This window comes from Polyodon spathula, chromosome 14, assembly GCF_017654505.1.
Source record: "Polyodon spathula isolate WHYD16114869_AA chromosome 14, ASM1765450v1, whole genome shotgun sequence".
Lineage (NCBI taxonomy): Eukaryota > Metazoa > Chordata > Actinopteri > Acipenseriformes > Polyodontidae > Polyodon > Polyodon spathula.
The window spans coordinates 27,751,392-27,773,963 of record NC_054547.1 but is presented as its reverse complement, the minus strand read 5'-3'; the positions used below and the strand labels follow the sequence as shown (position 1 = coordinate 27,773,963).

The 22,572-nt window shown below is 38.2% G+C and overlaps 1 protein-coding gene across 5 annotated transcripts in view; it reads right to left on the bottom strand.

Moving 5' to 3' along the window:
- Window positions 1-21,956, bottom strand: part of pld1a (phospholipase D1a) — a 58,826-nt gene extending 36,870 nt beyond the window's left edge. For 2 of the 5 annotated variants that reach the window (XM_041271487.1, XM_041271491.1), the window contains exons 1-2: window positions 21,830-21,956; window positions 2,316-2,489 (exon numbers count right to left, since the gene is read on the bottom strand). In XM_041271487.1, the coding sequence (XP_041127421.1) occupies window positions 2,316-2,469 (154 nt within the window). In that variant the 5' untranslated portion in view covers window positions 2,470-2,489; window positions 21,830-21,956. Of the gene's footprint in view, window positions 1-2,315; window positions 2,490-17,323; window positions 17,426-20,651; window positions 20,671-21,829 lie in introns of those variants that run through there. The other 3 variants (XM_041271490.1, XM_041271489.1, XM_041271488.1) reach the window with 3 other exon arrangements.
- Window positions 21,957-22,572: the final 616 nt, after the last annotated feature.

Genomic DNA, 22,572 nt, shown 5'->3' with positions numbered 1-22,572 from the left:
ATTTCAATGACCGTTGCTGTTTTGTAATTCAAAGATATTCCCCCCCAAAACACCAACACTAAAAATTAACACACAATAGGTAGATCATTATTAGTTTTGCTCAAATTCTTACACAAAAAAAAATAGAAAAAAACTGAGCAAGCAGCTATGACATGGTTCAAGTAGCAGCTCCCTGTGTTATTAAACGAGTAGGAGAGAAATAACAGTGAACAAAACACAATCTTCAGAAGTGCATCCATTTCTGTTTTCATTTCATTTTTGTGCAATACATTCTCACTACCCTACATAGTTCTGCTTTTTAACAAGTATAATGTGTGCTTTCACAAAAGGGGGCAGAGTATGTATACTTAAAAACAGAAATCCTTTTTTTTTTTTCCCCAATTGAGTGGAAATCCTTTGCAAGTGTAAATTTGAGGAGCTGTTAAACTATATAAAAGTCTCTCAAATGTAAACACTTAACATTATTCATACCCAGCTGTTCATCATTGTGATGCAGAGCACTCTCCATTGCCTGACGAAGCATCTATTTCTCTTTTTTTTTTTTTCAAAGCCACGTTGTTTGTACTGGTTTTGTAACGGCGATTAGCAAACTCCACTGCAGACCGAACAACTCATTTGCAGCGTCCCCAACCGTCGCTATTCATATGGCCCAGGTCTTCAGCCTACACTTGGTTCCCGTTTCTTTTTTCTTTTTGTTTATACTTTGTGGGGTTGCCCAGGATTCCCCAGCTCTCTCATAACACGTGCCCCTCAGGTACGTAACTGCTGATCTCGTTTTTTATTTTGTTTTCGGCTTTCTCCGTTTTCGAACAGGGCTTCCACTATTTGTCTTCCTAAATGGGAGGGGCTGAGGGAACAATGTCATTTTTATATGCCCAGCAACCCCCAAAACCCACTTCCCATCCACTCAGAAAGACGGCACACCTCAGCCAACCTCTCTGTGTCACTGCCACGACTGACGGGAGGATCTTAAAGGGAGACTGCCCTCTTCCTGCCAAACCATGCATACGTCAGACAGCCAGCACAGAACTCACCATGTTACAGGTATACATAATTTAATTACGTCCTTATAAAATGAAACGACATGTGGTTTAACATTTCTATTTTTTTTTTTTTTTTTATCAATCAATAGTGCCAGCCCTAATATCTATACAGTGCTCCCTCGCTATAAGGCTTTCAGTTATAGCGCACCTCGGACATAATGCTCCTACAGCATGTCCTCCAATTCCCTATATTAGCGATTCATACAATATTTCCACAGAGAATACAGTACCGGTGTTGTTCAAACTGTAAAACAACTTCTCAATCTAACTTCCGTTTCTGTCTCTCCCTTTTGATACAGTATCTGAACTGAAGAAAAGCTGCGCTGGCACTTTATAACACAGACATCTTATTCAGCATTAGTTTTATAACTAAATAAACATTAGGTCTATTACATGGTTATCTTTCCTAATGTATACATTTTTTTGCAGTGAGAGGAGCTGCGGCTTTCTCCGGGAGACAAGACGCTTCAGCCCCACTCTGGCAGACGAAACTGGGGCGACCCCATTCCCTCTTCTTCTCTCCCGACCCGCTCTCCTTCTTGTACTTGGTTTGGTTGTCTGTCACTTGGAATTGAACTCCCAACCGCCATTTAGCCAAACTATTTATAGTTTAAAAATTGCTAATTAAGATGATCCACGAATGTTATGTTACCTTAAATATATATATATATATATATATATATATATATATATATATATATATATATATATATATATATATATATATATAGCGTTGATTGCATGGTGCTTTATGCATGGTTAATTCAAGGAAAGTTACTTTTTTGCTTCACTATATGTGCATTCTAGAGAGGGACTTATTTTACTTTGTAGTTTAGTCAGATGTGCGTTGTTATGTGTCCCGTGGTGTAAAGGTAAGGAGTTAGGAAAACATTTACCAGTTGCGGTCTTGGGGGTTGTCACTTTTTCTTGGAATGACGCTTGAGCGTGATGACGAAATGCAACAACCCCGCCCACAGCCTGCTTCGGACCCAAGCCAGATTCAGATATGTTGCGAGGCTGGAGTTTCATGGTACGGGTCGGCTCGGGTCGGGTATCTTGTCGGTGGAAAACCACCCGAGCCGAGAGGGCCTGGAGCCCCCACGGCTCGGGTGTGGAGGTGGAAAAGGAGTATACAGCTGTATCTAAGCCTCAAGTCTAATCTACATATTAGTTAGTGGTGTGTGACTGAGTTTGCCTTGGTGTCCCTGAATTTTCAAGCCCAATGAAGGCAACATTGCCTTGGCCTTCATGACCTGGAACAGGCCTTCTCACCTGGCAGACTGGGATCATAAGGCTTGAAATCCACCTCCTCCAAATCGAGGTCCCTGGTGTCCAGATTCTTCATTATCTGGTTCATGTCAAAAGCCACTTTCTTCAGTGGAAACGCACTCTCTTGTACTTCCTTCTCCAGAGACATGTTTAACATTCAGGGAGTACTGGGGTTACCTGCAGAGGAGATGGAAACAGGGCACACAATCAATCAAACAGGAATCAGAGGCCAGGCATGAGCTGTACTTGACAAAGGTTTACTTTTGTTTAGGCTATCACTCCTGCTCTTTAAAAAAGACCAGAAAAAAAAGTAGCCATACATAAAATTCTTACTGCGATACCACTGCCAGGATTACAATAGCGGACCACAGAAATATCAGACCACAAGGATTCCAGCACTGAGATGCACTACCAGTTTGTGTAGCAATCAGCGCTCCCACTAAGGTTTTTAGATATTGAGAAAATTACCGTTTTGACTGAGAAAGGGTAAATTATCAGTGAGAAACCTTTGGCCACGCATTAACCCTTTTAATATATTTTTGTTGCATTATACAATTGTGAAACAATATTCCAACACAAGTATCTCAACAATTTTACAATTTACTTTAAATTTAAACAAGACATTTATTGTGGCTCTACCTCCGATTTTGAATCCTCCTCTGATCCTATGCAGCCCTGTCAGCTGTTATCAGATATAGACTGCACGCTTAACTGGTGGCCTGCATAAAATTGCTTGCTACTACTGCATAAAACACTGGCGTCTGCACTGCCTTCAGTTGTAACCACCTTTAGGGCTACTAATTGTTCTATTCTTGGGAATAGCAAATTCCGTTTTTCAAAAATGACCAATTCCATTTGTTCCCACTTTTTATCAATGTATTAATAATTAAATATGGCATTTGAACATACATATAATGTTGCTAGTTAAAATAAGTAAATTTAATAAACATTACCGCAATTCTTATTCCCCCCCCACCCCCAATCAGACTCTTGATAGACACTGTAATACTAAGTAAAGCACCTGAAGGCACATCAAAGCTATCATAATGTTTATCACTTGGCTCATTGCTGGTATTAAAATAAACAGGAAACACACTACCGGTCAAAAGTTTTAGAACACCTCCATTTTTCCGGTTTTTATTGAAATTTACACAGTTTAATGTCTCAATGTACTTTGAAATTAAAGCACAGAACACATAAACAATTGGAGATAAAAAAATAAATCATCGTTTTGTTTAAAAAAATTTAAGCCGAACACACTCGTGGTATTCTTTCTACAATGGAAATCAAATATTGTTCGGAAAGTTCTTCCCAACACTGTTGCAGAAGTTCCTACAAATGTGTTGCACTTGTAGGTTGCTTTGCTTTCACCCTTCTCTCCAGTTCATCCCAAACCAACTCGATGGGGTTTAAGTCTGGACACTGTGCTGGCCATTCCATGATTTGAAGCCTACCGTCTTGTTTTTTTCTTCTAAGGTAGTTCTGACATAGCCTGGAGGTATGTTTTCGGTCATTATCTTGCTGTAGGATGAACCCCTGACCAACTAGGCGTATACCAGAGGGTATTGCATGGCGCTGCAAAATGCTGTGGTAGCCGTTTTGGTTCAGGGTGCCACTCACTCTGTGCAAGTCGCCGACTCTGGATCCAGCAAAAGAGCCCCAGACCATCACGCTTCCTCCTCCTTGTCTGACAGTTGGTGTCACACACGAGGAACCATCCTTTTGCCTACTCAACAGCATACATAAACCCTGCACGATGAACCGAAGATTTAAAATTTTGATTCATCGGTCCATAAGACCTTCTTCCAGTCTTCAGTAGTCCACTGGCGGTGCTTCATGGCCCAGGAAGCCTCTCTTATTTTGCCATCTTAGCAATGGCTTTCTTACTGCCACTCGACCTGTCAAACCTGCAGCTCAAAGTGTTCTCTTCAAAGTTGAAACTGAGACTTGCTTACTTCGACCAGTGTTAAGCTGTGCTTGAAGCTGTTGTCCTGTGAGCCGCCTATCACGTAAGCTGTTGACTCTCAGAAACTTGTCATCTGATTCTGTTGTGGCTTTGGGTTTGCCAGACCACTTCCTGTCAGAGTTTCCTCCAGTTTCCAAGTGCCTTTTGATGGTATAAGAAACTGTACTCACTGACACCTTGGCTTTCTTTGCAATTTCTTTAAAGGAAAGACCTACACTTTTAAGGGTTATAATGGTCTGTCTGTCTTCCTTTGTTAATTTCCTTTTTCTAGCAATTATGATAGCAGTACAATACTGTCCAAATAATGCTTAAGAGGGTGTAGTAACAGAGTCTGTTCCAACACTGCTTTTATACATACATAGGGTTTGTAAGTAATCAACAAAAGTTGGGACACCTGTAGGAATTGTTAGCATCAACTTTCAAGGCTTAATTTACTTCCATTGCTGCAGAACAGCTGTAAGTTGTTAACTCATTAGTTGTGCCCTGAAAAAGGCCTTTTTGTATAACTCTGAAATGTACATTATTTTTCAGTTTTTGGTAACCTAAACTTTTTTTTTTTTTTTAACCTGTACCAGTTTACCACTTACCTTTGTACCTTTTCAGGTTATTCACTGGACTGGACTTGAACTGTGCATATATATATATATATATATATATATATATATATATATATATATATATATATATATATATATATATATATATATATATATATTATTAGAAATATAGTAGAAAATATAGATGCTGGCATTACAGAGATGTTTCAGTCCATTTACTCAGACGAGGTGCTTCATGTCGAGGCGACATGAGGAAACACTTCTTAGATGTTGCCACAGAAAAAGAAAAGACTGCAACTCCAGCTAAATGAAAGTCTACATCCCAAAAGTGTATCAATTATTCATACTTTATTTATTAAACAAGGTAAAAACAGGTACGCTGTCGTGATTCGACATGTTGTCTTCATCAGAGCGTATTATAAGGCGGACTCATTAGATCTATTAAATGCAGTAATCTAGCAATCAATGCATTCAATTCACATTCCAGATACTTAACAATTTGCTATATATTGCAGTGGCAGCGTATCTGGTCGGCTGCAGGAAGTAATGGAGAAGGTACAGGATGGAGTTTAAAGCAGTGAAAACTGCTACTTTTTATTGAAGTGTTGGAACAGCAGGCAAATGGACGGTCTCTTATTAAATGGTTTAGCTAAGACAGACAGCTCCAGGACACACAGCTACGTGAAAACCATAATACGACCCCGAGCTGCACACAGGCAGCTCCTAAATAGTGATCCTACCCAAACCCTATTGGCTCGCACACACAGGGGTACATTTACACACAGTCCAATCACTCAGAGCCTCAGTGCTGCGCAAACAGTTGGTTGGCGGAACCCAGCAGAAATCACAGTGCAGCCAACACAGACACCATCTACATGAAGCTGCACTGTGCACGTGACAGCCCAGGCATGCAGTTTAGTGCCAGCACTGCCTAGACACAAAATGCGCTTCTGCCTCACAGCAATACACTAACCAAATTGACCCAACATTACACTGCCCCCCAATGAAACGCTTCCCGTCGTGTGGTTGCCAGGGCGGAGGACAGCAACGGAAGGGTCCTAGCAGCACGTTTGAGGGCAATGAAATGTGATGACCACTTCAGGGGCTGGGCTGCATCACAGGGCTCCAGGGCAGCCACCAATCCCAGACCCCCGTGTCAGTCCTGGATGGCAGTCCCTCCTGGGTCCAGGCTACCTGGGACCACTGCTTCCCTCCACACAGCGGGGCAGAGGCTAGCTAGCACAGCCCCAGCAGCAACCTTGGAACCCAGCTGCTGTTTGGCGAGGGCTGGTGCTGTTGCCATGGCATGGGTTACTCTCGCTAGGGCGGCAATAGCCCATACAGTCATCAATCTGAGACAGCTCTGCATGCAATAACAGCAATATGTGTAGTCCTGGATATTCCAGCACCTGCCAACCGAGCACCTACTATGAGCCTTCTATAAGAGTCTGTCAGAACTCCTGTCTTAACTATCAAGACTGAAACTGTCTTGCAACAGGAATTTAACATGTTCTACATAATACATTTCAGATCTTATTTCACAACAATAATGAGTGAGACTACAACTGTTTTGTTTTTTTTTGGAAGTGAAATGTCCATTCATGTTTTCATGGTCTGTTCTCTGTTTACACTCCTTACCACACACACATATATTTTGTATTTGTTTTTTGTTTTGTTTTTTTATCTAAATGTGAAGCACCTTGACCCATTACTTCTGCATCAATATATGCTGTACTTATGGGCTGTTATGAATCCACCTGGAGCCATCTAGTAAGAAACCAGTTGCTAAAACGACATTTAATAAGAAATAAGAAACAGGAAAGCAACAACCAATACAGGAATAGTTTTGAGAAAGGAAATCCAAAGAGAAATCTAGCTGATTGATGTATTTGGTTGTTACCATGATGTGTTGCCTTGAAACTTGCAAGGTCAACAGTGAATCTGTTCAGTAACCTTGACACTGACCGCATGAACCAATATGACTGACTGGACACCATATTTTTCACCACATTTGCACCAAAATGGCAGAATTTATTGCTGTTGCAATAAAGACAATATCAGACTAGACAGCAGCTTGTGTTGGAAGGGTGTTGCCACCCAGTCATTCTGTCACTGAATTTGAATGGATGCAAGATAATATTCAGTTATCATGTTGTACTGTTGCATAGATAAAAAGATATTCAACACTAAATCATTTACACTAGTATTTCTCACACTATTTCTCATATATAGCCGAGTATAGTTGGACACACATTACAATGACATCAAACCACCCTTAGAAAGCAAATGGGCAGATGATCAGTTAATATGTTAACTTTTAACCAAATATACGGTGAGGTAAAGTTCACATAAAGTTGCTTATGATTCAATATCTTGCTGTTGAAATGAGTGGCCATATTGTGAAAAATGTAGCGAGACTCTCTCGAGTATTGTATCACTGCTGAGAAAATCTGATGCAAACCGATGTACTGTTTCTGCTCTATAAAGCATACTGCAATTGGAACGGTAAATGATACAGTTTGTAGTTTGGGAGTCAAATTTAACAATATCAGCTACTAATTACAGTATGAGCATGTCACCTCACAGAGTTGTGGGAATCCTCCTCTGCAGCAACAAGATTCATCATCAACAAAGAAACAAAAAATGACCCCTTATCTCTCAACCCTCACGAGCTTCCTTTGCTGAAACACGCCTGGGGAATCTACTGCATCCGCAGAACGTCATCCAAGTTCAGTTACATATCCCAGGAAGCTCTACCATTGACTCATAAAACCCTGTGGAGCCGTACACCTTTAAACTAAGATTGAGGACTGTATTTGCTTAAAGCCATCAGTCAGTAATAAGCAAATATCCCAAGTTGTTAATAGAAGATTCAACAAAGTCAAATTTAGGAAGACTGAGATTGTGAAAATCGTGGTAAAGCTGTGGTAAATGTTTAGCAACTTATCTCTCAAAAATAACATTGCTTACAGTTATGGTTTAGTACACACTGAAAACAGTACAAAAAGTTAAACGACAACATGTTGTACCCTTAGGCCCACTGAGAAAAAACAGCAAGTTACTCAATAACAGCCTCAGCCCCAATGTCATTTAACCCTTGATTATTTACTGCACGTGTACAGTCAACTCTCATGAATACGAATTTCAAGGGACGCAAATTCTTAAGCTAAATTTTTTTAAGTTACAGTAAAACTGAAATCAAATTTCAATTACAGTACAATTAAAACATTGCCTTTTATTGAACATACGGTTGTAATTTAACTTTTAAAAAAGTTTGCATTGCATATGAACTGCCCTGTCCCATTATGATCACAGGCATTTTTAAACCACAAATGCACACTGTCCTGAAGATCAGGGTTTTGAACAAATTGGAAATGCTGATGACTTGCATGCAGTTTGCTGTTCAGAGGCCTGTACTATTGTAAACTAATTTGCACAAAACAGGAAATTCATATTAAAAAGAAGTCATTCTTCTGTTAAATTTGGCCGGGACCATGTAGAAAATTTGTAGTACCTGTATCAGGAAATGTGTTTATTCCAAGTTTGTTTTAATGAGAATTGACAGTATTTCGTTATTTGCTCCAGTTCAACCGTTATACAACACCAGATTTCCAATAATGTAAATGACGTTCTTAATGTATGTAATGAAATCTTGTCAATAGCTCATTGTGTTGAGGAATATAAAGTTGTGTCTGTCTGCTCCGCAAATACTGTAGAGCATGGTACTATATATCGTTATCTACACAATCAATGAATTACCTTTGCAGCAGCATATAAAATAGACAAGAAGACACCTCGGGGACATTTTTTTTTTTTAGAAATGTGCTTCCTAATTTGCTGCTTGCTAATTTGGAGTTGTGCAAAGAAAACAGTGAAAACAAATCAACTTGGTTTTAATGTTTAGGAAATTCTCAAATCGGATTTCTGAATGTTGTCAAGGAAATTCATGGTTAAATTCAATATAAGCATTTCTCAGATATTTAATTATGTTGTCTGTATTGACATACTCTGGGGATTGGGTTGTTAACACCGATTCCAGGACATTCTTAGCCAGATCTATCTGATTGTCTGGCCTGCTAATGTGTCATAACACTTACCAAGCCAATCTACAGTGACTATGCAGTTGAATCATTATTGTGTTAAAAGTTAGTTAAAATGCTTTAAGAATCATTTTTAACTACACAACTTGTGGACACAAGTTTAATAGTTATTTTAAGTAAGTTTCCCAATAAATCTGAAGGGTTTATTGTGTTTTAAATACATATTATAAACTAATAACTATTTTTAAATATTATCCTTTGATTGTATTAAGATGTTTTATATGCTTGTTATCGTAATTTTGTATAGAGAATGAAACTGAAATGCATATGCTTCTCTAATGAATGTAACTACAGTTATATTGAATAGGAGATTTAAATGACAAATATAAACATTTTTGATAACGAAATAGGCAGATACATTCCATTGCTAACACAACCTTTTTGTGTGACATGCAATAATCTATCAAATACTGTGAACCAATGGAAGGACCGAGAAGGATTGGTTTACAGTGCAAGGGAACGCCTATACATCGTGTTATTTAAACTCAAAACAAGTATTTTCATTCTCTATTCTACTCTCTGGAGTCGCTCTTGCTCTCAACTCATCAAACTCCGAAGTTCTTCAATGAAGACACAATGATGTAATCTTCAAAGCTGAACTGAGAAAACAGATTCCCTCCAGAACGACGAAAGCTTTTGCCTACAGACTTCAGAGATATTGCATTGTGCTGCTGCACAGCTAACTTCCACAGAGAGGACGACCGTGTTAAGACTTTGTTTTAAACATCGCACAAGTATCAAACTTATATTGTGTGTTTACAAGTAACTGAACTGATGCCATGATATTGATATCGTCACAATACGTAATGTGCATCTATTCAACTAGAATGGCGTACTTAGCCACATGGAAGCTGGCGCATGTATATGTAAATGTGTAACTTAAACAAACAATGCATGACGAACTATTAAGACTGCTTCACTAATGCAGAACTCTGTGACCAGAGAGCACATCAAGGACTCGTTACGAACATTTAACAATGCATTACTTTTCATTGAATGTTTTATTTTGTTTCTTCTTTATACATATGTTTTTAACTATTAAGTCTAACCTTTATTCTTTTTCCTTTGAAAATATGAATAAATGTAATAATAATTTGGATTGTAGGGTTTCTTTTTGTGTTATAACAAATGCACATTTATGATTGATTTGAAATACTTAGACATACATAATATTAATTGTTAATCTCTCTCCATCATGAATATAGGGATAATTAAGCCAGAATCGTTAGTTCTTATTGAGGTATTGTGTTTATTATGGTTAATAATTACATTATGAGCTATAATGGGTATTTTCTTTAATGGTAATTGGCGAGGTCACAATTGGGACATAAACCATAGATATACAATGTAACTATGCATGACAATGCGATTTCTTTTAGATGTTTGATACTCTTCATATATGACTCCCAGGGGCAGTCAATTCATGACTGAGCATAGCTGAGAACTGGAGATGAGAAAAGATTATCTCAGCCACTCTAAAGAGACATTGAGTCACTGGCCAAGCTACTGTAAATACCTGTCTGGTGCCAGAAAAAGGGGGTTCGGTGAACTTCTATGTAACAGCCAAACCACACTACTTACTATCAATTCTCAATAATTCCCCATTGACCTTGCCAGTTTCAAGGCAACACAACCTCTATTCTCATGTGCTGACAATCGAAATAACTTGTGCCAAAGAATGGCAATATCAGATTTCATCCCAATTATATAACCGGTTCACTAGATGTAATGCATGTCATGTATCCATTTTGAAAGACGGACAGACAGGTTTCTTCATATATCCCCACGTTCTAATACTCTCAACAGCTTGTCAGTTAAAATTTCCACTGTTAAATTTACAAAACTCAAGTGGAATGAAGCAGAATGCTGCAGTTTATCTTTAATGATTCACAACAGACAAATAGTCATGACAAATGCAGCATATCCTGCTAAAAGAAAGGTCACAATGCTATTCATCTCCACCCCCCCCACAAAGTTACAGCTGTGAATATATATGCATATCTCAGTTAGAGACCACAGTGTACATTATTTATGGCAAGTGCTGTGAAGGCCACGTTCCACGATGTTCCTGCCAAGAGGCAACCTCCGATTCACAGGGGTGCTGTACGTGGAGATTTTTATTTATTTATTTATTTATTTATAATCTAGAACTGGTCTCCTCAGCTGCAAAAACAGCATTTCATGATGAAAGATTTATGACCGTCTCTTAGTGCCCTTACCCCACCCAGCTAAAGTTACACCCTGATTTAGAAAGGACCGTGACCAACCAAAAAGGTCAACAGGAGTGTGCATGGATACAGTGTGCATGGATTCAGCGTGCATGCGTTGCTCTCTCACTGTGCTGTGGTTATTTTCAACACATTAAAAATGGAAACAATGATCTGGAAAAGAACAATACTGGATTACAGTAATCCGCTCTAACCGTTTATCCGCCATGATCAAGCTCTTCAGCAACTTTAATTTATTCATGAACAGAAGATTAGTTCAGAGATCAACTTCAACCTCCGTCTCGATCTTGTAATTGTCACTCAGTGGCAAATGCATCCACCCACACGGCTATCACAAGTATTAATACCCTTTATTTTTTAAAACAATGTATTTAGGGGAGCTCCCTAATAAAAGCTGAATCTCAAAACAATAATTGTGTTAACATACTGTACTGTAGTAATTGTTACAGCTGTGTATAATAGCATATCCAACTTTTTATATATCCGCCCTTACTCTCCTTCAAGTGGGGAGGAAGTCTGTGTCGCTCAGTCCAAATACAGCGTTGGGAAATGTAAACAAAAGTCTTCCTTTTAATAAAGTACAGTGGACAGATAGGCAGCCAGCAGGCACCAAGACATTATATTAGTATAAAATCAAGCGTGACTGTGAGAACAAAAATCATACTGCATAACATTATATTCAGGACACAACCATGTAAAGCACACACGTTGTCTCTATAATGTACAGTATAACAGTGATCAAGCTGAACAGCCTTATAAATAACAAATATGAGTCTCAGTACAAGTTAACAATATACAGTATGCAAAAAGATTCCTAAAAAGTTATAGTTTGCCTATCATTGCTACTGTAGGTGTGCAACAGGGAGGTCAGGTCTCGGTTTGTTCTTCTAAAGTAAATATTTAATGGCCTTATCTCATGAACCATTATTTTGATTTCACTTTACATCAAACTGAAAGTGCAACAAAACATATCAGATTAGTTGGTCTGTTGAAAGTCCTGACCGGAAAAACTTCAATTCTGAGAACAAATTAAGACTAACTGAACTAGGGCTGGGAGGATACTGGTTTTTACTATCGGTGCATCATTTTCATAAAGACTTGATGCTGATGTTTCAAAGAAGATCAGAGTTTGCTAACAAGCATCCCTGCTTTGGTGGACACACGCTCGCTCTGGACCGATGTTGCAGGGATGCTTAATATGCTCTTTCCCAAGGCTGCTAGGTTGGGAAAGTGTGTCAACATTTGGATCAACATTCTTTCCAAACTAAGCTGTCACTGAAGGTGTTGCTTCCTTTTGATTTTTACTTGTTCCCACTGTCGTATTTTGTAGGGTGCCGTCTTACTAAATGATCGCGCAGGTTGATGGTACTGCCACAGAAGCTCATTAAAACTCCACAAAAACAGCATTTTACCTTTACATTTGGTTCTTTTGTAAAAAACTTACAAAAGTCTGACAGCATTATTTAAAATTAAATCGACAATTTAATTAGCAAAATCTGATCTTGAAATGCGGCCTGCCTCTAGTCTCTTCTCTAGGTTTAAAAAAAAAAAAAAAAAAAAATTACTTTACTTACTTACTTTGAGAACGTATGTGCTGCGTAGTGGGTAGAGAGTTATTATTATTATTATTATTATTATTATTATTATTATTATTATTATTATTATTATTATTTACAGGAACCAAACGAAAGGCAAGGAATAAGAGTGTAGATTTTAATTTTGCCAGTCCAAATAAAAAAACGGTCTTATTAATGAACTGACAGATGCATTTTGTTTTTTTTAAATCATCAATGGTTATTCCAGTGATTCGATGCATCGATGCATTGTCCCAGCCCTAAATTGAACTGTGCAAAACCCTGAATGCATAGTACATCAGGATTCCTATATTATTTATAACCTTCTCCACTGCAAAATGCCACAATATGTAAAAACATGGTTATTGACATGTTTCAGACATACAGTCTGATATATTATAGATATATATATATATATATTATATATATATATATATATATATATATATATACCTACCTGAGTCAACACTAATTCCTGGTACATGTTTTATTACCCAAGCGGAAATACATGAAACTCACCTACTGTACAACACGTCTTAACATGGAAGATATTGATCAAGGGCTTCTCCTTAAGAGGTGTGTCTAAACCAGTTTTTTTTTAATTTTTTATTCTGTGTATTTTATGCTTGACATTTATCGATTTTAAAGTTAATTAAACACCAAGAGCAGTTCAATTGTACCAAAAGCCACAACATATTCCACATGTGTGAGGGAGGTTTAAAAGTTCACAATTCTTTATGCTTCAGCTTATATAGTACCTTCACTGGACTAATCATCTATAACTTCAAAACACTACATCAAACTGTAAGAAAACACAAGAACATACGCATGTGTTACAATTATAATGAAGCTGATGTCTTTATCAGTGACAAAACATCAGCGTTACATTGAAAATACCAACCATACAAAATTGGTTACACATCCCTGTTAATCCTAGCCAGGATTTAATTTAATATTTTACCCCCCCCCCCCCCCCCCCCCCCCCCCCCCCCCCCCAAAAAAAAAAAAAAAATGAAAAAACATGAAAGTGGAGGCTGAGCTGTTTAACTGTGCTCAAAAAACATTCTGACAGGACTCTCCACCGAGTAGCCAGGATGACCCTCCATTCAGCTGGACCAGTAAAAGTATGTAGTTTATTACTATATGCTGATTGAGTAGCAATGTTTCACTCTGCTGTGGGAATGCCACCTAGGTCACACATTTTAAACTCAATGAACGCAGAGACACAACCAGGAGTTCACTACTGGGTGTGAAACCAACCTACTCTTTGAATCTCCTGTAGCATGTTAACCCTTTAAACCTGCTGTACATAGACACTGATTGACTGGAATTCAATTCACATGCAAGCAAAACTGTTAACAAGAGAGGACATCCTTGGTGTTTCGTCAACTAGCCCACGACACCTCAACAGTGACTCTGGCATCCCAGCAATCACCCCCATCTGCCCCCCACTTAGCTAAGCCCAGCTTCTCACGATTAGAGTTCAGCAGGCCCTTAAGGTTGGTTTAAATTTCTTGTAGACAAAAGCCTTACATCAGCTGCAGACACTTCAGAATGAAGTAAATGTGTAAACTGACTTGTTTTTAAGCAAACAAGTAAAACTGACCAGCTGTTCTCCATACTGCCTCCAATTAGACATACTGAACAGCTGAGCAACATTACTGATTTAATGGGAAAAGTAATTGCATACAAAAAATAAATAGCAACGTTAACTTATTAGTAACTCAAATACGTAAAAAGAATGACAATAATACAAATAAAAATACATTGTATTAATTATTATCGTTATTATTATACAAGTGGTTCATTCATTTTAGCAAAGGTTCATTTATGCTTTCATTTCATTCAGTTTAGAGGCAAGTTTAAAGTCCTGTTGTGTTCATGTTTATTGGGTTCCTCAAAAACTTGCTCTGTCGTGCTTCACTGGCTTGCAACAAATGTTGGATTTTTTCAAAATCATCCAACCCTGTGCGTTTTGCGGTTGCAGACAAACAAGAAAAGGCTGTACGACCTTTCAAAAAAGACACAGCTCGTGGTAGTGCGAATGACCGTTAGAGACCACTGACTGAGACCAAAAACCAGGGTCACAGTCAGTTACAGTATTTATGCTGATACAGTAGGACGCCAGAGCGCTGTGTGTCTTTGTTACACAAACTGAGACAGATTCAGGAGATGAAGCCATGGAGCCAGCAGGAGCACCAGGAGCACCTGCACTGCCACATCACTTAAACCTAGTCCAGCACTCTGAGAACAGGCACTTGCACAGCTGGGGCTGTGATAATTGTTTTATTATTTTGGGAACTTTTTTGTTTGTTGGGAACTGCAAACCCACCGCTTGATCCCCAATGCCATTGCTGGTAGAGGAGACAGTTCTTCTTAATCAAAATGGGACAATTATTGTAAATACACCTTCTTTGGTCGTAATTTAATCCTTACCACACTACTCACATCCTGACAAAGCCTAATAAACCTGGCCCAATAAATATGGGATTACATTTTAATTATACCACTGCAAAAAATAAATAAATAAATAAATATACTACTACTACTACTACTACTACTAATAATAATAATAATAATAATAATAATAATAATAATAAATAATAATATTGTGTTGAAAAAAAAAGGAAAAAATGTGTACGTTTCTGAAGTACTTTATAATGTTCCCTAAAATCTGTGATAAAAATCACTGATGCTTAGGCAATTCTGAGCATTATTAGCATGAGCTAATTGCAATCACTATTTGATACTCATTGTGTTAGTTTTGTATAACTTTCATGCACAAAAACATTCTTTAATCCATCAAAACAGAGTTAAAAAAAAAATCTTTAAAATTGTGACTAGGGCCATTACATAAATTGCTGTAATACTTTATCGATATTGCGGCTATGCTGTATACTAGAAGCTCATTTGTGTTACACTAAGTCAATGATCATGATCTTAAAAGATTAATTGATTATAGCAAGACAGTTATTATAGATCCCATCAAACCAAAGCCACTTGGCTTATTTTGATCCTCAGTTGATCATAATTCCAGCGTTACTGATAAAGAAAGCACTACTTCTGCCGATACAGTTCACTTTTTTTTCATACGTTTCCAATTTTCTCCCAATTTTGGAATGTCCAATTATTATTCAACCTCCATAATAATTTAATAATAATTCAGTTATTATTCGAGTGCCACCAGCCATCAGCTTTTCTTCACCCTGCAAGCCCGCTGTGCAGTTATATCCAGAACATACAGCGTCGGAGGACCACGCAGTTCTGAATTGTGTACAGGCCGACCTTGAGGGGTTGCTAGTGTGCGGTCAGCCAAGGACTCCCCAGCCGACTTAACCCCTACCCCTCCTGTGCAGCGCTTGGCCAATTGTGCGCCGCCCCCTGGGAACTCTTGTCCACGTGCTTGTGTCTAATTTGAATGCAGAAACCACAAGGCAAGCATTTACAATATACTGTAAGCTGTTCATAATTTTAATGAAACTATATCTTTTATAGAATTGTATCATAGGCGAGAATGGGCTCTATTTTCTTCTGTGCTGTAATCACAACGTTACTTATTTAATTTACAAAAGGTAAAAAATAATGCTACTGTATAGTCCCTTTCTCTAAATACACCCGTTTCAGATTTTCTTTTTACTTTTAAATTACATTTATTCTAATCTGCCCTTTATTCCGCTGTTTGTCTCAGAATGTTGTAAAATTCCAATAACAAAATAGATATGTTAGACGCTTATTGCCATTTGCTATTTAATATACTGTTATCTTTTAACCTGATTCAATGTGTCTCAAATGACACTTTGTTAGCACAATAATGGTTATCATGTGTACTCAACAGCAATGTAACTTTGGCAGTGGCATAGCTTGGATTCAAACTGGCGATTTCCAAGCTATAGGGCGCATCCTGCACTTGGGCCTTTACCGGATGCGCCACTCGGGAGCCCGCTAATGCTTTTCAATTTTGTAAAACTGAGGTTTTATTTAGTATACTGAAGGACACTTAAACAGGTGACCAATTTGCTCATGTTTCACTTTACAAAAAACTTCAAAGCTTTACAATAAAAATTTAAATAAACTATCATATCTGTTGCATCTTCTAAGGTTAAAACTCAAAACAGACATGCCTACCTGAATAGAAAACAAATCAATCACCATCAAGTGACACTTTTAGCTGAGCACCTGGAAACATCCCTAAAAGCAATACATTATTTATACCAGGGGGTCTGGCTGGGGCGTTAGCTGGACTCACACAATCATATTAAAACAAGGGCAACGTTTTGTATAACATACTGCCAAACTTTTTCAGTCATTCCAAGCAGTTTCACACAAGCCGCTGTGTAGAACTGTTTTGTTTTGTTTTAATAGCTGCCACGCTGTACAACCATGCTTTTCTACATGAAAACTAGGAATAGATGTTCAAGTTAAGCACAATACACTATGTTCATGCATACACCTGTTGGAAATGAGCGCATATGAACATTATCTTCCCAGTTCTCCCTTTGTACCTGTGCCTAATGGTGCTGCAGTAAATATATTAACAGTAACAGATAACATTAAATGAGAGTAAGCCATGTAACTTCTACACTAACCCATGTCCCCCTTGAAAGCAGACTCCTCATGGTGAGCGTTGATTTCCTTTTTATTTTAGTACAGTTTTCCCACTAAGATTTTTTCCAAACACAACGGCCAAAACTCCAAGCAAAGAAAACATGCAGTGCAGGCTACAGAGAGAGGAAACTGACTTCAGAGTTCTTTGTGTAGTTTAGGCCAACTCCCTTTGGGGAGGGACTCTGCATGCCACGTCTTGTCAATCAGTGACTTGCAACTTATTGGAGAAAGTTAATGCTCCGCCCTCAGAAAGCTGCTGATTTATGCTGTCCTAAACTGTTGTAGTGGTGCAAAGGTTGTTTTTTTCTTAACAGGTATAAAAAGTAGTGTTGCAGCTTTTGATTTAGGAACTGAACACTAATATATCTGCCAGGTGTGTGTCTCCGTTGAATGCAGAAACCACAAGGCAAGCATTTACAACATACTAAAGGGAATGTACTGTATTTCACTTCAGTGATGTATATATAAATGGCTGGCTAAATAGCTGTTCATAATTTTAATGTATTAACATTTTCTTTTTAGAATTGTTTCATAGGTGAGAATGGGCCCTATTTTCTCCTGTGCTGTAATCACAAAATTACTTAATTTACAAAAAGGTAAAAAATAATGTTACTATAACATACAAACTCCCTTTACGGTACTGATCCAAAGTACTATGATGAAGTCAAATTTATTTATGTTGTTGGTAGACAAAACAGCACTGTTAATTTTCCTTTCCCTGAAAAGCTATTTTGTGTTCATGGAAAGACCGTGGCTTAGAGCCAGACCAGTGGCCCAGGCAATGCTTAAATTCAGAAAAATGATGGCACCTCTCTCAGCGACTTTCAAATGCAAATAAGAAGAAACAAAACAGGTAGCATACAAGAGATACAAATGAGGCTATATCTTCTCTTGCCCCCTTTTCAACGCCTTCAAGAACCTATTGAATGCTGTAACAGGCATTAACAAAATCAGAAGACATTTTTATTATGCGGCTCACTTCAATATGATAAAAAGAACCATGCATAGACAACAAGTCTTGCCTTCCATGGTACTATTGTCAGTATTTAAATGTAATATGATTCACACAGGATTAGCCAACACAGATGTGACAGTCCAATCACTGCAGCACCTTGTTATATTGGTGACACTGAACCAGCCATTTTCAGTAATCGTTCCTTCAGCTATGGCTAATTCCTACCAATAACGGACCATAATCTGTGGCACAGTAGTCTCAATGTGCTGCTGTGATTATGTTTCCTATTCACACTTTTGTATATTATTTATTTATTTATTTATTTATTTATTTTAATTTAGTCGTTGCCAATTATTTTTATTTTCTCCCAATCTGAAATGGCCAATTATTATTTAGGCTCATCTCACCGCTACCACCCCTGCGCTCACTCGGGAGTGGCGAAGACGAACACACGCTGTCCTCCGAAGTGCGTGCCGTCAGCCGACCACTTCTTTACACACTGCAGACCCAGGAGCTACAGTGTAGGAGGACAATACAGCTCCCAGGCAGCTAACAGGCAAGCCTGCAGGTGCCCGGCCAGACTACAGGGGTTGCTGAGAACACCCTGGCCGACCTAGACCCTCCCACCCTAACCTGGAACTCCTCTTGTTCAGGTACAGTATTGTACAGCATATTTTTTTTTAATTACCAGGTGTCAGGTGTTGGAAAAGTCAGACCCCTGCTAAATCTGCTTCTGATCGTTAACATGGAACTGAATTTAAAAAAAAGGGTAATTGCATATTGATTAAATACTTATTTATGCTATGCTTGAAAACTATTGTATACTTAAAGTGAAACATATAAACCTGCTCATGCCCCCTTTTGCCAAAACACAAAACAGCACTCACTGTTCAGTTGAGAGATTAGTTTGTTAAAATGATGGGTTCATTGGCAGTACAAGTGCCTCTGAATTAGCACTTCAAAAATAAGGTGGTCTGAATTCTGACTCAGTTTGTCAGACTAAACTCCAAATTAAGAGATGTGCTATTTTCCCATGCATTGATCAAATATGGCACGGGATCACTTTTTCAGTGCAGTGATTTCTGGTTGTGGTGGACTATTTAATTAACAAAAATCCTTTGCTGTTACTTGCCTGGCGGTTTGCCAGAACATCCCTATGATCGTCTGCCAGCCGACTGCTTGCTTATCAGGAAGAAGCACTAGTTAAACTCTGATCAAATGGAATCTCCTTGGTCTGTACTGACATTCCCCAGCAGGATGTGCTGTGGTGCAGTATCAGCAAATACAAAATAGAAAAGACAACAATGCAAGTATTAAGATGCAGTAAGGTTTAAATTCAGTTCCTGAGCCTTTGCTAGCTTTAATGCTATTCTTCCCTTTTTGTACTTGCTTTTTATTAGTAATACATTCTTATTACTTTTTTAATCTCTATTGGTTCAACAATATTAACCCAAAGCTTCAAAAACACTCTTAAGCTCTCTGTCAAAACATTCTACCTGGTTTTAGAGGGTTGATACATGAAGCATAATGTACCATTGCCTTAATGCAGTGGTGTGCAAACTTTTTATATGCCGCTCCTTTTCTTACCATACAATCTGGGTTTTCACAAAATAAATATTTATTTTGCCAGCTAAACCTAAAGCTAACATGCAAATGAGCTCCCGCTCGTTAAGAGTTTGTTTTGGCATTGTATGCTGCAGACCTGCCCTTACACTCCGCAAGGCAATCTCTCCGCTTCTCCGGATTTACATTAAATGTCTGGATCGTGTGGGTTGGGAGGTCGCAACAAAACGTATGCCAAGAAAGGGGGCGGCATATAAAACGTTTGCGCACCACTGCCGTTTGGTACAGTTTTAGTCTGGGACTGATGCCAGTTCCCTTTATTTGGAATTGGAGCTCAACATGTAGACTGCAAATACTAATGAGTCCCTGATAAAAGATTTTATTATGCATGTTGTGTTGTCCAGGTAGAGCATTGTAGGCTTGCCAGCTGTTCTCCTAGATTATAAATATGACTTTTTACTGTATATCCTGTAAATCACAAAAGTGCAGTGGTTTTAAATGTTATAATTTAAAAGCAAGATCATGCATACTATGACATGACCACACATGGAAATGTGGAAATTATATTTTTACATCCCATGTTATTACTATTATTGGCTGTATTTGGGCCCGCCTCAGGCAATGAAGTTGAATTGTGAAGTTATTTCACTTTTGACTCCAGGTAGACTCAAACCCTGGCTGCCAGGATCCTGAATGTCAGTGCCCAGCAACCTGTCAGCTTACTCATTTAAAGAACTGCATTCCACACTTAAAGATGGTTTTAAGCTTAAACACTATACAAACAAACTTACCACAGCATACACACAGCAGCCAGGACAGATAGCTGGACTACAGTCCCCCTCCCCTAGATAAGCCAGCTGCAAAGAGGAAGGCGGGAGGTGGTGGGCTGATCTATGACTAACACATCTAGAAAGTACACTACAAGTGCATTTTATGATAAAAACCAAAAACCAAAAAAAAAAAAAACCAGGGGTGGGAGGTGTTTCCTAGCAAATCAACCTCAACCTCACTTTTCCATAGAACAGATAGAGACTGTTCCTCTATGTGGTTGGTTCATGTAAAATCCTTAAGGCAATATTTGCTTACACACCTTTTTTGCCTTTTTGACACACCTACAGTATTGACAGAAATGTGACCCACCTATTTAATATATCCATGTTTGAAGTTTGCCACATGATAATAAACTCTGTTTAACAGCAGTTTAATGCAGGAGAGGTAAATAAGATCAATGCAAAGGCAGAGGCTGGCTGGTTCCTTGCGCTTCTCCTCCCAGACCACTACAGGTCTCTTGCACAAGCTGTTCCAGACCTGGTACATTTTCCCTTTGCCCGCATTATCTAATTTACCCCACTGGGGTCTGTCTTGGACAAACTGTTACCTTGTACCACACGTGTTTCAATTACTGAAAATGTGATGTTGAACCCTTAGTATAAATATGAAGCATTTTACTTGCAGGTTACCGAATTCCTTTAGGTTGGAAATAGTTTGCTTTCTATTTAATTCCTGACAATATAAATAAAAATAACTAGGTCCATGAGTTGAATCAATGACAAGTGAATGAGCTGGTCTTTTCAGATACTAGGCACATATAGAGATGGTAATGCAAAGTTCAGTGCAAATGCAAACATTTCCTTGTTCAGTTAATTCGGCTACTAAAACATTACATTACGTATTTTTGTTCCAGTGTTCGAGATAAGCAAAAGGAATGCTATCATAAATGTTAACCCCTTTGAAAAAATAATTATAATAATTCCGACCAGTCAGAGAAGCGTACAGCCACGAAATCTGCTTTAAAAAATAAACACACGAGCAAGCTCACTAAAACATTTTCACACGGTAAAATCACTACCGTTTAAACTAGACACAACTTGTACCAGGAAGGCTGCATTGTGAAGACTGGTAGACATTTTCTTAAAATGCGTCCATCCAAAACAGGCTCTAACAAGAATTAGAAATTACTGTAACTTACCTGTTCCAATTTACAGTAGATCAATTGACAACTTCAACATGCACGGTAGAGAGGCGAAAAGAATGACAAACCCGTCACACAGTGTGCGTCCCTTTCAAACTTACAACGCCCCGAAGTTTGACGCCTGAGGTTATAAGACAGCACTCCGGGGAGGTGTGGCCAAGAAAGATACCACATCTGCCCGAGCGTGTGCAATTCTGCAGTTAATTTTCTTTTTTACAGTTTCTTCTGTAAAAATAAATACATAAACACACACTTGCAAATACTGTATTTGACGGAAAGCCTCGTTTAAGGATAGGGCTAGTTTATACAGGTACAGCGTAAACAAAAGTGTTTTAAAATGAGGCTCAGTAGCTTAGTGGAGCGCTCAATGTTTTCTTTGGGAAATGTTCATTTCCCAAAGTTGTAATCATCTAAAATAATAATTACAAAAAGAAAAAAAAAACATTTAAAAAGGTTTTCTTGCTATCAAAAGTAGTCTCCATTGTTAATCCACAGGCGTGGCACTGTCTGGTGCTGATGGGGTCTGCAGAACCTGCATGTTTTCTGAAAAAGTGGTAGTTCACCGCTTCCTATGAGTCATGAGACTTAAACGTTAATAAGCACTTTTCTTTCTTTCGCTTGAAAAACAGCGATTAGACAAATGTGGAATGATATTTTTGCTGTTTAAATAATGTGTAATACTATATAATAATATAATATAAAATACTGTAATACTATATAATAATATAAATAAAACAATA